At 43.3% G+C, this 14,694-nt stretch overlaps 1 protein-coding gene across 1 annotated transcript; it reads left to right on the forward strand.

Annotated features, from left to right (window-relative positions):
- The first annotated feature begins 300 nt into the window (after positions 1-300).
- On the forward strand, positions 301-13,890 carry LOC149343728 (uncharacterized). The gene is made up of 5 exons (XM_089542443.1): positions 301-512; positions 11,579-11,638; positions 12,257-12,269; positions 12,808-12,848; positions 13,613-13,890. Exons 1-5 carry the CDS (start codon positions 464-466, stop codon positions 13,888-13,890), a joined length of 441 nt encoding a protein of 146 aa, XP_089398569.1. The 5' UTR covers positions 301-463.
- Positions 13,891-14,694: the final 804 nt, after the last annotated feature.

Here is a 14,694-nt window from a genome sequence, read left to right on the forward strand (position 1 = left end):
TCGAAATCTCGGGAAGGTCGCACAGAGCACAAGACGCGAGGAAGTGTTCCTGAAAATAGCCGTTCTACTCTTCCAATGGAAACCCCGACCACATGTTAGTCGCCTTACCAACTAAGATAACTAAGACTGCTGGAGGTTGGCGGCAAGGCCGTAGTCATATAATATCGTACTTATTCGCGTCATGAACTCAACTTTTCTCCACTAAGCATCTAATGTAGCGGGACACGAAAGTCTAGAAGGATGGCAATTCAAGGTTCTCCAATTGCTCCTTTTTCTACAGGGGAAACTGCAGTGTGCCATCTGTGGTCATTTCCACTAGCGGCAAGCGTCAAGTATTCGCTGCGCTCGAGGAGGAAGCTGGTCTCTCTTGGTGCTGACTACTCTTGACGTCACGCTGCAACATCCACCCCAACTGCTCGGTCTCTCTGAGCACCCCGTTTCAAAGCACCCCTGCACTAAAAACATGGGGTGTGTTCATTACTCTGGCCAAAATATTCCGATAACATTTAAAGGTAAAAGAACTGCAAGACATGCAAAGAACTGCCGTACTGACAGAAGTGTGGTTACGCTGGCAAAGGACAGTGTTAACTGGGGAGACATGTGAGAGGCCTTTGCCCAACAGTGGGCGTAGTTAGGCTGATGATGATGACGGTGATACTGATAATGAAAGGGAGAAATTAGCAGTGGTTCCGTATGTTCATGGATTTACCCACAAGCTCATGAAGACTGGCAAGAGGCACGGGGTCCGGGTTGTTTGCTTTGCACCGAACAAGGCAACGAGCATGTGTGCTCGAGTCAACAGGCAAAAGAAGCAGCAATCCTAGATCGCACACCGAACAAGATTCAGCGAGTGTGTAAAAGGTGTGGTTTATAATATCCCTCTGGCTTGTGGCAAACAATATATAGGACAGACGGGAAGGTGCCTTAATGATAGGATAAGGGAACATGCATCATCGCTATCAGGTGCCCCAAGCAGCAATCTAGCCCTGCATTGCAGAGATTGTAAAGAAAACAAAAAAGGCGAAAAATTGCGCAAGTGTGAGCCCAAGTTGCATCAAGTTCAAGTCATAAAAAGGTATGCAGACCAAGTGACACGTGAGATCCTTGAGGCATTGGCGATACGGGAAACAGGACAGCGGTGCGTTAGTACACCATCAATCTCTCTATCAAGAAAAGAAATTTCCTTCTCGAACGAACCCCACGGAAGATAAAAGCAAGATCTTTTTGTCAAGGAAACAAAAAGCGCGGGTTTTCCAATAAAATTTTAGTTGACAGTCAGCTTCGTCTACGTTCTACGTGTTCCTTTCTGTGTCTGCGTTTTGTTATTTCGGCTGTTCCCACCAAGATGATGATACTGATTTGTTGGATAAAGAAAGTAATCTTTATAAAAGATACTTGAGAGCACCCAACAATCTCCCTGCGCATACATATTCCTAAAATCCGACAGGTTACCCTTTAGGTTTTGTTTTCATGCTTGTTTCTGCGATCTTTTAACATTTGCGCATGTGTGGGTGTGGGTTTTTGCTGATAGCCGGGACCATCTTTGGTTTCATTCACTTGCACGTGTAGCGCTCACCCTGTCCTCGACATATATACGTTTTGTTTTTAGGATACATAATCATCATCATCATCAGCCTGACTACACCCAGTGCAGGGCAAAGGCCTCTCCCATGTCTCTCCAATTAACCCTGTCCTTTGTCATTTGCCGCCACTGTATCGCTGTTGGGATACATACTTTGTTCTAATATCACCTCAGAACGAATGATTAGGGCGCTCCGCTTTGGCGTACGCGATCAAAATGGTGCGCCTCGTGCGACACTAGCAAATGTAATCAAAACACTGAATTTCGGCTATAGTTTACAGTACTGACAGCGCGCACGCAAAGAGCGCTTGCCTCAACATGCCGGAAATATTCAGCTCTTCTCAGGGTAAAGGGCTCAAGACTGTGATGACGCTCCGGTTTTAGTATGTGCCACGTAGTTTACGGCAGTACACTCCATAAACATTTTGACCCTTGCTATGCACCGTATACAACGGTACAGCCGCGGCTATAATTCAGCCAACATTTTTAGACAAAGAGATTACAGAGGATCACGAAAAAGGTTGCATATACATGTATTTCTCTGCTTTCCTTAGCTAGATTCCTGTGTTTTATTATTCTGCCTTGATCATGTGTTACTATAGCGCAGGGTGCGGCAAAGAAAAGTAAAATGAGTGTTTGATAGCTTTTTTGTAATGTCTTTAAGAAGGATGGTTATACTTATTTAAAGAAAGTTTGTTGACAAGTAGCTTTCCATTAACAGGTTGCATTTTCCCTCAGCGATGTTAGCGTGCGCACTGTAAAGTTGCGAATCAATATCATTGCTTCTGTAACCTCGCATCGCTCAATCGTGCGCAAGTAGAATTAGAAACGAGAAGGGTTAGTTTAGTGCTTCTACTTTTGATGAAAAATTTCGAACGGTTGACTGCTTTCGTATTCGGGAATTGGGCCCTCTAGTATGCGGTGCTTTTATCTCGCCCCATTCTTTTTTTACGCAATCCATTGTTCATGGCTGAGCGACCGGTCGCTATCACATAGTTTAACTTTTTGTCTCAGAATATATTTGTTCAGCGTTTTTTTTTTCAATTTATTTTTGCCTCCTACCACTTCAAGCTTAGGAGGTACATCGACCGTGGGCCTTGAGCTCTACCTTCTACCGTTGATTATCGCGCATAACCTCACTGGCTGCAGTGACAGAGTCAGTATAGTTCAGTACAGATGTACTTGCCAACAGGGGCTGAAGGCGAATGTACGCAAGCTGCCTGATATTGCACTTTGCGTGTACTTGTTTTTCCGTACCTACTCTGTGTGCGGATGCTGACATCGGCTGCTTTATTAACTGCCATCGTTGCTGCGATTTTGACGTAGTGCCTCGAACAGGACAGCTTAAACCGACTCTGCTTGAGAGAGTACGGGAACCCATGGGAGAATGCGGAATGTTGCCGGAGCGCTGAGCGGATTTTAAAAAAAGGCCATGTGCTCTAAGAAGATTCGACTGCTCCAGCAGCTTTATAGGCAATAGCCATGACCCGATCTGTACTTGTTTTAGTGGGCCTGATTCATCGACGCAGGAGGTTTGAACGAAAATGATGCAGACAATGTTAAGAAATTCCTGTTTATGTAGGGTTCGCAAAAGTAGTTGGCGTAATTGATTTTTTTGAGCTGAATATTAAACGATTTTTCAATAAGGTAATTTCTTATCAAAACAAATAAATTTGAATATTGTCTCAAGACTACGTTCACGTGTCGCGATGTTATAACCTTAAAACACATGAAATCACTTCAACTCCTCTGCACATAGTCAGAATTAAGCGGGCCTGCGCTAATACCGATGGTTCGCGATGAGCACAGGTACTTGTTTTCTTCGAATGATTCGAAGCATTGCCCAGAATCCTTGAAGGAGCAGTTCTGAAGAAATATGAGCACTTTTGAAGGTGATGGATAATTTCAATGAAAGGTTTCGGGCTAAGATAACAACAAAAAGTTTTCCTATTTATCTCCTTTATTTATTAAGTGAGCAGTATTTCGAATATGTTGATAAGTATCAGGAGGACTACATAGAACATTGGGCTAGTCGGATCGTCGTAAAGACGCTGTTAAGTTTTAAAATTTTGCATAGGTGCAAAGACAGGCTGCCAAGTGTTCATAGCCTCACTGAACGAAGATTCACGCTGCGAATAAGAGAGGAATGAACTCAAGAAATGCACTTTGGCTTACCAAGTTTTTCGCGGACCTCCATGCAGTGACGCGCAGACTTGGTCAAGCACGCAGCCGCGTTCCTGAACGAGAGATGAATTCATTAGGAAGAATACTAGAGGTGCTGGGCTCCTGGCAAGCTGAGAATGGGCCTGATGCCGCGTTCATAAATAACACGTGATAGCTGATAATAAGCGCAAGGCGATGTACTCCTCACCCCAATCTTGAATTAGAATGCTGATAGAAGCATGGAAACTGTTCATCTGGTAAACAGCTGTTCAGCATGCGTAAATGTTACCAATGGAGTGTTATCGCGAGTAATCGGGGTCATGGTTCACTGAACGCACGAAGCGATAAAGATAAAACACATTTCCTGGTGGTCAAAGCCCTTTTTTTTAAAATGGATCAGTACTTAAAACTGTGAACACGTCAGCTCAGGAACTCACCGATATCACCTTAATTGTTTCATTGCCTACGCCATGAAGCATTATTGAAACAAAACAAATTAAGGCAGGGGTTAGGTGACTAATCTCCCGTTGCTTGTCACGTTTCACGTAGCTTTAAGGATATTTGCAGAATTTTTTTAAAGGTTAGATGCCCGTGCAGATAGGCTTTTCTGCAGCGTTTTTTCCAGCAATTTTTTCTCGTGCGACAACTTCCACGAAACAAGTAATTAAGTAAGCAAACTTATTTGCATAGATCGCTGATTTAGTAGGCCGCATATTTGACGGCTTCTCCAGGGTCCACGCTGTGCTTTATGCTGCACGAATTGTCTAGCTGTCCACGAAACAAGTAATTAAGTAAGCAAACTTATTTGCATAGATCGCTGATTTAGTAGGCCGCATATTTCACGGCTTCTCCAGGGTCCGCGCTGTGCTTTATGCTGCACGAATTGTCTAGCTGTCTATCTTGGATCTCCTGGACTCATGCTCTGCTGCACGTATCAAAATATGAAAATATACTTTTACTACAACAAATGGTGCCTCATGAGTCAAGTGCCCACTTCTAAAAGCCGGCACCTAACACAGATTCCAAACGCGTGGCATTAAGTGTCAGGTGTGCAGCTGGCTGCTGAAGGGAGCGAAATGGCCAAATTCAACGTGTCTGAAACTGTAAAAAAAAAAAACGAACGGCGCATACTTCCGACAGGCACGAAAAGAGAGACAGACCAGGATAGGCGCTGACTTACAACAGAAGAGTCACTTCTTGGAACGAGGAAGTATATATGTGAGGCTCCAAACAACAAACGAAAAAAACATACTGGATATTCACGTTCGTTTATACACCGAAAAACAAACAAACAAACAAATGCATATGACAAGAGTATCATCAGTTACCTGGAGCCAGAGAACCTAATTATTTTTCTGACATTGATATGGACGGGCTGCTAACGCATGCGTCTTTGGATCATGCAATGTGCGCGGCTTCAATAATTTCACGCGTTAATTTAGTACTGTGCCTCCTTAATAACTTAGTTTGTGTGAAGCGTGGGCGGCAAGGTTTACTTTCGCAATTTCTGCAATGAATGCTGAGATACCCTTTCACAGTTTGGTACAAATTGTAAAGGTGTTGTTTTCGACGGTAATTAGGGCATCTTCCCGTCTGGCCCACATATTAAATGGGATGACATAGACGACAACTTTTTGACATGCAATGAACTGATTCTTGTCCTTTTTGGTGCACCCTTGTGGAATGAATTAGATGTCACTTTTTTACACATCTTTCTAATCTTTAGGGAGCAGAAAAAACAACTCTGGCCATGGGCTCGATTGCCTGTCTTGTTTAGCCTGTGTGAGAAATGGTGAATGTAAGGAACAACTATTCTGGTTTCTTTTTTACTTATAGCAATATATTTAGCGCATTCTGATAGCATTACTTAGAAACGACAAGTCTGATCTGCTTTGAATGCGAATGCGCAAACGGAAGCAACGAGTGATAGCTGTGGGCTAGCACGACCGGCAAGTGTGATTTGGTCACAATCTGAGTTTTATGTCTAGAAATCTAATCACGTCAATTTCAGGCACTACACTAGCTAGTGTGAGCAGGTGAAAGCACTGAACAAAAATATATTTGATCTGTGGCAAGACTTCCTCAAAATCATTAGCACTGGCGTTCAACACGACAAGAGAAACGTCAACATATCGAAAATATTGCAAAACCTGCGACACTGCCAGCTGTTGTCGGAGTTTCCTATTTTTTTTTACGCTGATATTGCCAGTTTCTCCATGTTTTTACGTTTTTAAATTCTCCTTATCTAAACTTGCATGTCTACTTCGTTCAAAAAGCAAACTGAAAAAAAAAATGCGACTAAGACTTCCGGAGGCTTCTCATACCACTAAAGACGATTTCATTTGTCCTAAAGAACCCCTCTCATCTCTCTCAGTACAAGTATGTCGAGGTAAATATACCACTACACAAGGATTTCACGACATTTTAACTAAAGGTTAAATTTTTTTATTGTTTTGAGCATTCAATTCTCTTCATCCGGGCTGTAATTGCTTGTTTCATATCTTTATAATGTAAATTTCACCTTATATTCATATTATTTTCTGATGATGTGTATTGCACGCGTGTGACAGCAAAATCTTCTCGCGTGGGTTTTATTCATACCTTTGTGTCCTGATTATGTATTTAATACGAATTAACACTCAAAACTGGAATCTAAGTTCACATGCAGACTTTACTTTCACAATATATGCCTTAGTCTATCGATCCCGGCCGCGGTGGTCGAATTTTCATGGAGGCTAAATACTATGTGGTCGAAACCCCAGGTGGTCGAAATTTCCGGACCTCATCATTACGGCGTCCCTCATAGCCTGAGTCGCTTTGGGACATTAAACCCCCATAGGCGATAGAGCTATCCCCTAAAAAGGGGAAACATCAGCGGAAAGGGAACACTATTGAAAAAGGTGGGTCGCCCGATAGAAACATGGAATCAAGTGAAAAAGTTGCCTTTTACGAAAGGTATACTTCACTATACTCTTAACAGTCAAGCACGCAATGCTCTCTCTCTCTCTCTCTTTCTCTCTTTCTCTCTCTCTCTCTCTCTCTCTCTCTCTCTCTATATATATATATATATATATATATATATATATATATATATATATACATATATATATATATGACAGAAGCCAACAGCCACAGAAACCAAGGGGCACAGGGGAATTTTTTAATTTATTTATTTATTTTGTGCTGTTGATCAATTTAGAATATTACTGAATATTGTATCGCTTAAAGCTAATTAATTAGAAAAGCAGAAGAAAAAACAACCACATGCCGCCGGTGGGATCCGAACCCACGACCTCCGAATTACGCGTCCGGTGCTCTACCTCTGAGCTACGGCGACGGCTGTCAAATCTTCTGCTTTCGGGGGTACTTATGTTTACAAGTAACCTAACCTTGAGAGTGTTCATCAGCGCCACCAACGTTCATAAGCGGTGGACGTAGAACGTCCTGAGTTACCGCAGGTGTGACGTAGAACGTCATCGAACGGAGAGGGTGGAAGCTGCGTGAGAACCCTCTTATGCTACCTATGGCGTCAAGGCTGACAGAACCGAGGCCCTTGCTAAGCAATTAAGCAAACAAGGGAAGGGGATGAGGGGCTCGTTATAAATATGACAGAAGCCAACAGCCTCAGAAACCAAGGGGCACAGGGGAATTTTTTAATTTATTTATTTATTTTGTGCTGTTGATCAATTTAGAATATTACTGAATATTGTATCGCTGAAAGCTAATTGATTAGAAAAGCAGAAGAAAAAACAACCACATGCCGCCGATGGGATCCGAACCCACGACCTCCGAATTACGCGTCCGGTGCTCTACCTCTGAGCTACGGCGACGGCTGTCAAATCTTCTGCTTTCGGGGGTACTTATGTATACAAGTAACCTAACCTTGAGAGTGTTCATCAGCGCCACCAACGTTCATAAGCGGTGGACGTAGAACGTCCTGACTTACCGCAGGTGTGACGTAGAACGTCATCGAACGGAGAGGGTGGAAGCTGCGTGAGAACCCTCTTATGCTACCTATGGCGTCAAGGCTGACAGAACCGAGGCCCTCGCTAAGCAATTAAGCAAACAAGCGAAGGGGATAAGGGGCTCGTTATAAATATGACAGAAGCCAACAGCCACAGAAACCAAGGGGCACAGGGGAATTTTTTAATTTATTTATTTATTTTGTGCTGTTGATCAATTTAGAATATTACTGAATATTGTATCGCTTAAAGCTAATTGATTAGAAAAGCAGAAGAAAAACAACCACATGCCGCCGGTGGGATCCGAACCCACGACCTCCGAATTACGCGTCCGGTGCTCTACCTCTGAGCTACGGCGACGGCTGTCAAATCTTCTGCTTTCGGGGGTATTTATGTTTACAAGTAACCTAACCTTGAGTGTTCATCAGCGCCACCAACGTTCATAAGTGGTGGACGTAGAACGTCCTGAGTTACCGCAGGTGTGACGTAGAACGTCATCGAACGGAGAGGGTGGAAGCTGCGTGAGAACCCTCTTATGCTACCTATGGCGTCAAGGCTGACAGAACCGAGGCCCTTGCTAAGCAATTAAGCAAACAAGGGAAGGGGATGAGTGGCTCGTTATAAATATGACAGAAGCAAACAGCCACAGAAACCAAGGGGCACAGGGGAATTTTTTAATTTATTTATTTGTTTTGTGCTGTTGATCAAATTAGAATATTACTGAATATTGTATCGCTTAAAGCTAATTGATTAGAAAAGCAGAAGAAAAAACAACCACATGCCGCAGGTGGGATCCGAACCCACGACCTCCGAATTACGCGTCCGGTGCTCTACCTCTGAGCTACGGCGACGGCTGTCAAATCTTCTACTTTCGGGGGTATTTATGTTTACAAGTAACCTAACCTTGATAGTGCTCATCAGCGCAACCAACGTTCATAAGCGGTGGACGTAGAACGTCCTGAGTTACCGCAGGCGTGACGTAGAACGTCATCGAACGGAGAGGGTGGAAGCTGCGTGAGAACACTCTTATGCTACCTATGGCGTCAAGGCTGACAGAACCGAGGCCCTTGCTAAGCAATTAAGCAAACAAGGGAAGGGGATGAGTGGCTCGTTATAAATATGACAGAAGCCAACAGCCAAAGAAACCAAGGGGCACAGGGGAATTTTTTAATTTATTTATTAGTTTTGTGCTGTTGATCAAATTAGAATATTACTGAATATTGTATCGCTTAAAGCTAATTGATTAGAAAAGCAGAAGAAAAAACAACCACATGCCGCCGGTGGGATCCGAACCCACGACCTCCGAATTACGCGTCCGGTGCTCTACCTCTGAGCTACGGCGACGGCTGTCAAATCTTCTTCTTTCGGGGGTATTTATGTTTACAAGTAACCTAACCTTGAGAGTGTTCATCAGCGCCACCAACGTTCATAAGCGGTGGACGTAGAACGTCCTGAGTTACCGCAGGTGTGACGTAGAACGTCATCGAACCGAGAGGGTGGAAGCTGCGTGAGAACCCTCTTATGCTACCTATGGCGTCAAGGCTGACAGAACCGAGGCCTTCGCTAAGCAATTAAGCAAACAAGGGAAGGGGATGAGGGGCTCGGTATAAATATGACAGAAGCCAACAGCCACAGAAACCAAGGGGCACAGGGGAATCTTTTAATTAATTTATTTATTTTGTGCGGTTGATCAATTTAGAATATTACTGAATATTGTATCGCTTAAAGCTAATTGATTAGAAAAGCAGAAGAAAAAACAACCACATGCCGCCGGTGGGATCCGAACCCACGACCTCCGAATTACGCGTCCGGTGCTCTACCTCTGAGCTACGGCGACGGCTGTCAAATCTTCTGCTTCCGGGGGTATTTATAAAGGTATGTATAAAGGCACTGTCATCTTCTCCTGTATAAAAAGCTTTGCAGAACCTCAGCTTGCATCCTCTTTCTGCGAAAGGGAGAGCACAGGTAAGAAGGCTATTCGATTAAGGAGTTCTCGTGCAAAAGTGGTTCTGTGGATTTAAAAATAATTGCCTCTTAATTTCCGGTTCGATGGTGCTTAACATTAGGTTAAAATGCAGCTCAGGGTTAATGATAAATCCTTCACAGATTTATTCACTTGTCATGACAATCTAGAAAAGAAGTGTGTCTATCCAATTGTGGCAATGCCATTTTTAAAAAGTACAATATTTCAAAGGAGACAGAGAGGTATTTAATACAGCTTTATGGAAAAATTAGAAAATGTATAGGAAAAAAAACCCACAACAAAAAACGCACCTTCGAATACCGATCTTATTAATAGGCAATCGCAACTGCGTAAACTAGAACCTCTTAGAATTTCCAAAACTAAACAGCAATGACGCTTTCAGACCGAATACAGCTGCTCGAAATGCTCGTGAAGTGATTCCTCACGTTTCACATCTCAAAATATATAAAGTAACTCTTTGCGAAGAGAACAATTCACGAAAAGGGCATCAATTGAGGCAGGCAATTTACGATTACGTGAGCCTAACGTGCCCAGCGTGGTGCGAAACCAAACCGTTGGAGCTAGTGATGGCGTGAAAGAATATGTGCAAATGAGCATAAAAATGCAAAGCAAGACAAATATGTTTTGGACAAAACATAGTGCTAAAAGGTGAGGAGTAATTACACTTTCAAAGCAGAGGAAGCAAAACACCTGCATGGATGTAAACTATCGCTCTTTGAAGCTGCGGAGCACGGCCTCCAAACTGAGTATGTTGCTGACGAGTCCTGTGGAAGCCAGGAACGACCAAATAAATGTGCCTTCCATGAAAAAGCAATCATTTCTTTGAAGCCAGTTCGCTAGAAACGGTGACCCATAATAATCATGCCACTTACTAATAAAATTGAAGCCGCTTGACGGTTTGTGCGCAGCTAGGCTGCGCATGAACACCTCTCCGCTCCGTCGAAGTAAATCCAATGGATATCTAGACTCAGAGCTTTTAGATAGGGCTGAAAGTTAGTGACATGGTGGTTTGAACTGAACATGACGTTCTGAATTGATATTAGTTACACCGAGTTGTCGATATGTAGGTAGATTAGCTAAAATGCTATTTAAAAAATAGATCACACAGGCACTTAGTAGCCTCCCACGCTCGTCTCTAATGCCCTCTGCATGGGCCATGACTGAACATGAAATAAATAAATGAATAAATACTCATGCTCTTTTTCCCTTGGATTCTTAATGTAAGAAAGTGGTTAGGTTTTAGCGTAGTTAAACCGAGCAGACGTGCGAAAAACAGAGTTTAGCCGCCACGTCATGGGACTATTAATTCGATAGAAGTATTAGTTTATGAAGACGATGACGTGCCATGCACAGAGCGAGAGTGTCTAGCAGTTTAAAACGAGGCGAGATCGGCTACGGCGATAGCATAATGCTCACGTGCACAGGCCAAAGGAGCTGATCTTCGCGCCGCATCGGGTTCACAATTCAGGCGCGTTAGTATTTATTTTATTTACTTTATTTGGCTTGAGAAGGAAAATTTAAGATCAGGCTTCAGCGGTGAATCGGCTTTTGCATCGTTAAGTAGATGAAGGGCTAAGCAGCCTGCAGAAGACCACCCAGCAGCTGCATACACGCGAGGAAAGGTGGGGAGGAGAAGGTGGGATTAAGAGGAAGAAGTGGATTATAATAGTGGCCCGTTAATAAAGAACACTGTATTAAGGACTGGTGGTGTGAATACTGGCAGAAATTAACCTTGATACAAGAATAATAAAAAATATGTTGCTATTGCTTTACCATTATCGTGATATTGCCTCTGGAAGTTGTTTGCAATCTTGAGGGCAATGAATAGCTGCAGATAAAATTAAGTTGAAAATGTGTAATAAAATGGTGTTATCTTTGATTGTCCAGGAAAATCCAAAATGCAGATGTTCATTTTCCTCGTACTGCTGGCTGTGACGACGACGTCAGGTGAGCCAAGTTTTGCCATACTTTTTTTAAGACGTAACAAACTTTACAGTGGAGAATAGGCATTAATTGCTAGAGAAGACACATGTAACATACATTTGTTGTGGTATATTTTTCCCCGTTTGGGTAGCCCCGTTAGTTTGTTAAAAAACTTGAAGTACGGTTTCAATTAGACTATTTCCGGAAAGTTAGCTGTAGCGAATAGTGCATTCATTCTCGTGATGAAAAACAATGTTTCAGCTGGTAAAAAAACGCAGGGAGAGCAAATTGTCGATGCTTATGCAATAAACCAAGGGTGTTACTTACGTCTGGCGTGCGTATGAACCAAATCCATGTGGTTCATACGCACATGGAGTGGAGTGGAGAGAGTCCGCGAAAGTTATAAGCTTCATAGCAGTACACTCGGACTGGTACCAAAGCATTTGTTTGGCAAGCTGGCACTGAACAAAAATCTATTTTGTGTTCTGAATGTCAGATTTGTCAATTGACACACTGCGTTCACAAACAGGAACACCAAATATCGAAAACACTTTTTGTAGAACTGCGGTTAAGGAAAGTTGCGCGAGTTCCTGGGAGAATAATTTTTCCCGTCTTTTTTTTTCCGCCATGCCTTGCCTACCAATGCCGCCATTGTGTGAGTACATTTTGAAATTCTCTATTTTTAACGTATTGCGGACGTAGAGCGCTGTGAGCCCAAGCTAAGAGAGTACGAAGAAAACTGAAGCTTATATGAAGCTGCCGAACGCTGATTGGAATGCTTTCCGGAGGGATTTTGTGGCGCTGACTGATCTGCTGGTAGTTGCGAATATTGCTTGCTTTCATCAAACGTGTAAATCTTCTACAAAGGTCAAAACGCGAGAAATACAACAGTTGCCATTTGCTGAAGCCATTAAATTTTGTTATTGAGATCGCTTTTACCTGACAAAAAAAATCATGTTAAATAGCATGTTTTTTTCTTCTGGCTATAGATTGCTAATTTTATCTTCAGAATTAGCTCATAAAAGAAAGCGCTACATATGCTTCAATATGTTCTCTTAGCAAGTGTTGACAGTGGTTTGAACCTAAAATTTGGCTCACTAGAGATATTACTGCTCGTAATCAAATCAAAGACACAATTCCACATTGGCACAATACGCAAAATGTTACATGGCAATATTCTTGTTTTATTTCAGCCAGGAAGCAGGAGGAAATGAAAGAGAGAAGATTCTCAAGCGTAAGCCGTGTTTTGAATAAAATAACCTCAGCGGAATGCCTTTCGATGAGTAATCATGAGGAAAGGGAGCGAATGCTCCATGGATATCGAAGCGTTTAATGTTGGGCATGCTCTAGGAAATGCAGAAAAACTTGAACAGGGTGACACAGCAAACATTAAAGAATTTAATCTTAATTTCTGGTAATAAGAACAGACTAATTCGATAGCTACAAAAAGGTGCAGTAACCCTCAAGAGAAGAAGCCAAGCATTCCATGACATCAATGGTTAGGTGATCCGTTATTGTTTAAAAACAAATTAATCAAATTCTAGCTGCGAAACACTTGGCGATAGTTAGACCTATTCTTTAAAGTATGAAAGTGATAATTTGTTCATGAGAAAGACAGTGCTAATACCTCACGGGAGCTACATAATTCCCCAAAAGCATTTTGTACCCTCCTATTGTCATTAAATTCCAACACGACATTTTGCATCCCCGGCTGCTGTAGGGCTAAGAAATGTCCCACTCTGGAGCTACTTGTAATGCTTGAATTTTTCTAGCATTTGTCATGCGGATAACCTACACAAAAGCATCGACAACACTATCGCTGTGTTGGTGTTTCACTGCGCACTTGTTGCTTTGGACAGGTATATTTGTTGCTATTGTGAAGCTATAAGAAGTGATGCCACCATATTTCTTGGTATTTACTCTTCTACGGACCCTTACACTATGGTATGTAAACGGAAAGCAGAAGGTTAATAGTGTTATCTTCCCCACAAACTACAGAGATCGACCCCGCCGTGCTGAACAAAGCCGGAAAAACCGTGGAATTAGTGGGCAAGATCCTCCAAGGCGACTTTTCTCTGACCACGGCTGAGGAGAGAGACAGCATGCTGGACGCCATCAACGCCCTGACTATCACGGGCGAACTGGGAGGCGACACCGACGAGCACTCCCTTATTTTGATCATTGCGAAGGCAATTGTGATTGGAGCTGCAACGGGCGCAGTTTCGGCCGGTATAAAGCACATTGTGGAAAAGGGGGCAAAGAAGCGCAACGGCTAATAAAACTTACTGAGAAAAAAAAAACACGTATTTGATTGATGCTCGTTTCAAAGCACAATGAAAGTTCTTTTCCGAAAATATTTGTTTAGCTAAAACATAAGATATGTAGCCTAGTCTATGCTAGGCATCAGCGTAAGCATTTCTAAAGCTACTGCTACAGCGCACCACTAGAGCGCCGTACAGCCGCCCACAGACTTAACGCGAATGGCGGAATGCGTGGCCTGGGCTGCCGCCAGCGCCATGAAGCGATAGTCATCGGGTGCGAGATAATGCTCTCGGAATGTTTGCGGTGTCTGACGATAGAAGGTGCGAACCGCGGCAGCTTAGCGGGCAGTTCCTGGCTGCCGCGATAAGAAAACTGCAAAGAGCGTTGCCGGGGCCGTGGAGGCCGCATCGGCGAGCAAAAAGCTCTGAAACGCCCCCGTGACGAGCACGCTTTCCACGCGGCGATCAGGCAAAAGCGGAAAAGCAGTAAAAGCGAGCGGCGCACCAGCTAACGTCAGGCACCGCAAACATACCGAGAGCATTGTCTCGCACCAATGACTATCGCTTCGTGGCGCTGACGGCAGTCCAGGCCAGGCTTTCCGTCATTCGTGTTAAGTCTGTGGGCGGCTGTACGTACCCGTGGCTGCTTTGCCTTTGGTGCTTAAAGCGCAGATCACATCGGCCACGGTCCTTTTTAAGATGAAAGCCTTTAATGCCTCATCGTTGTCGACAGAACGTCGTCGACAGAAGGTTGTAAGCAGAGATGTCACGCTTTTTATAGTCAGGCCAGGAAAAAAATTCGTCCACGATGGGATTCGA

Source organism: Amblyomma mixtum, chromosome 5, assembly GCF_055824585.1.
Source record: "Amblyomma mixtum isolate Tamu chromosome 5, ASM5582458v1, whole genome shotgun sequence".
In the NCBI taxonomy this organism is placed as follows: Eukaryota; Metazoa; Arthropoda; class Arachnida; order Ixodida; family Ixodidae; genus Amblyomma; species Amblyomma mixtum.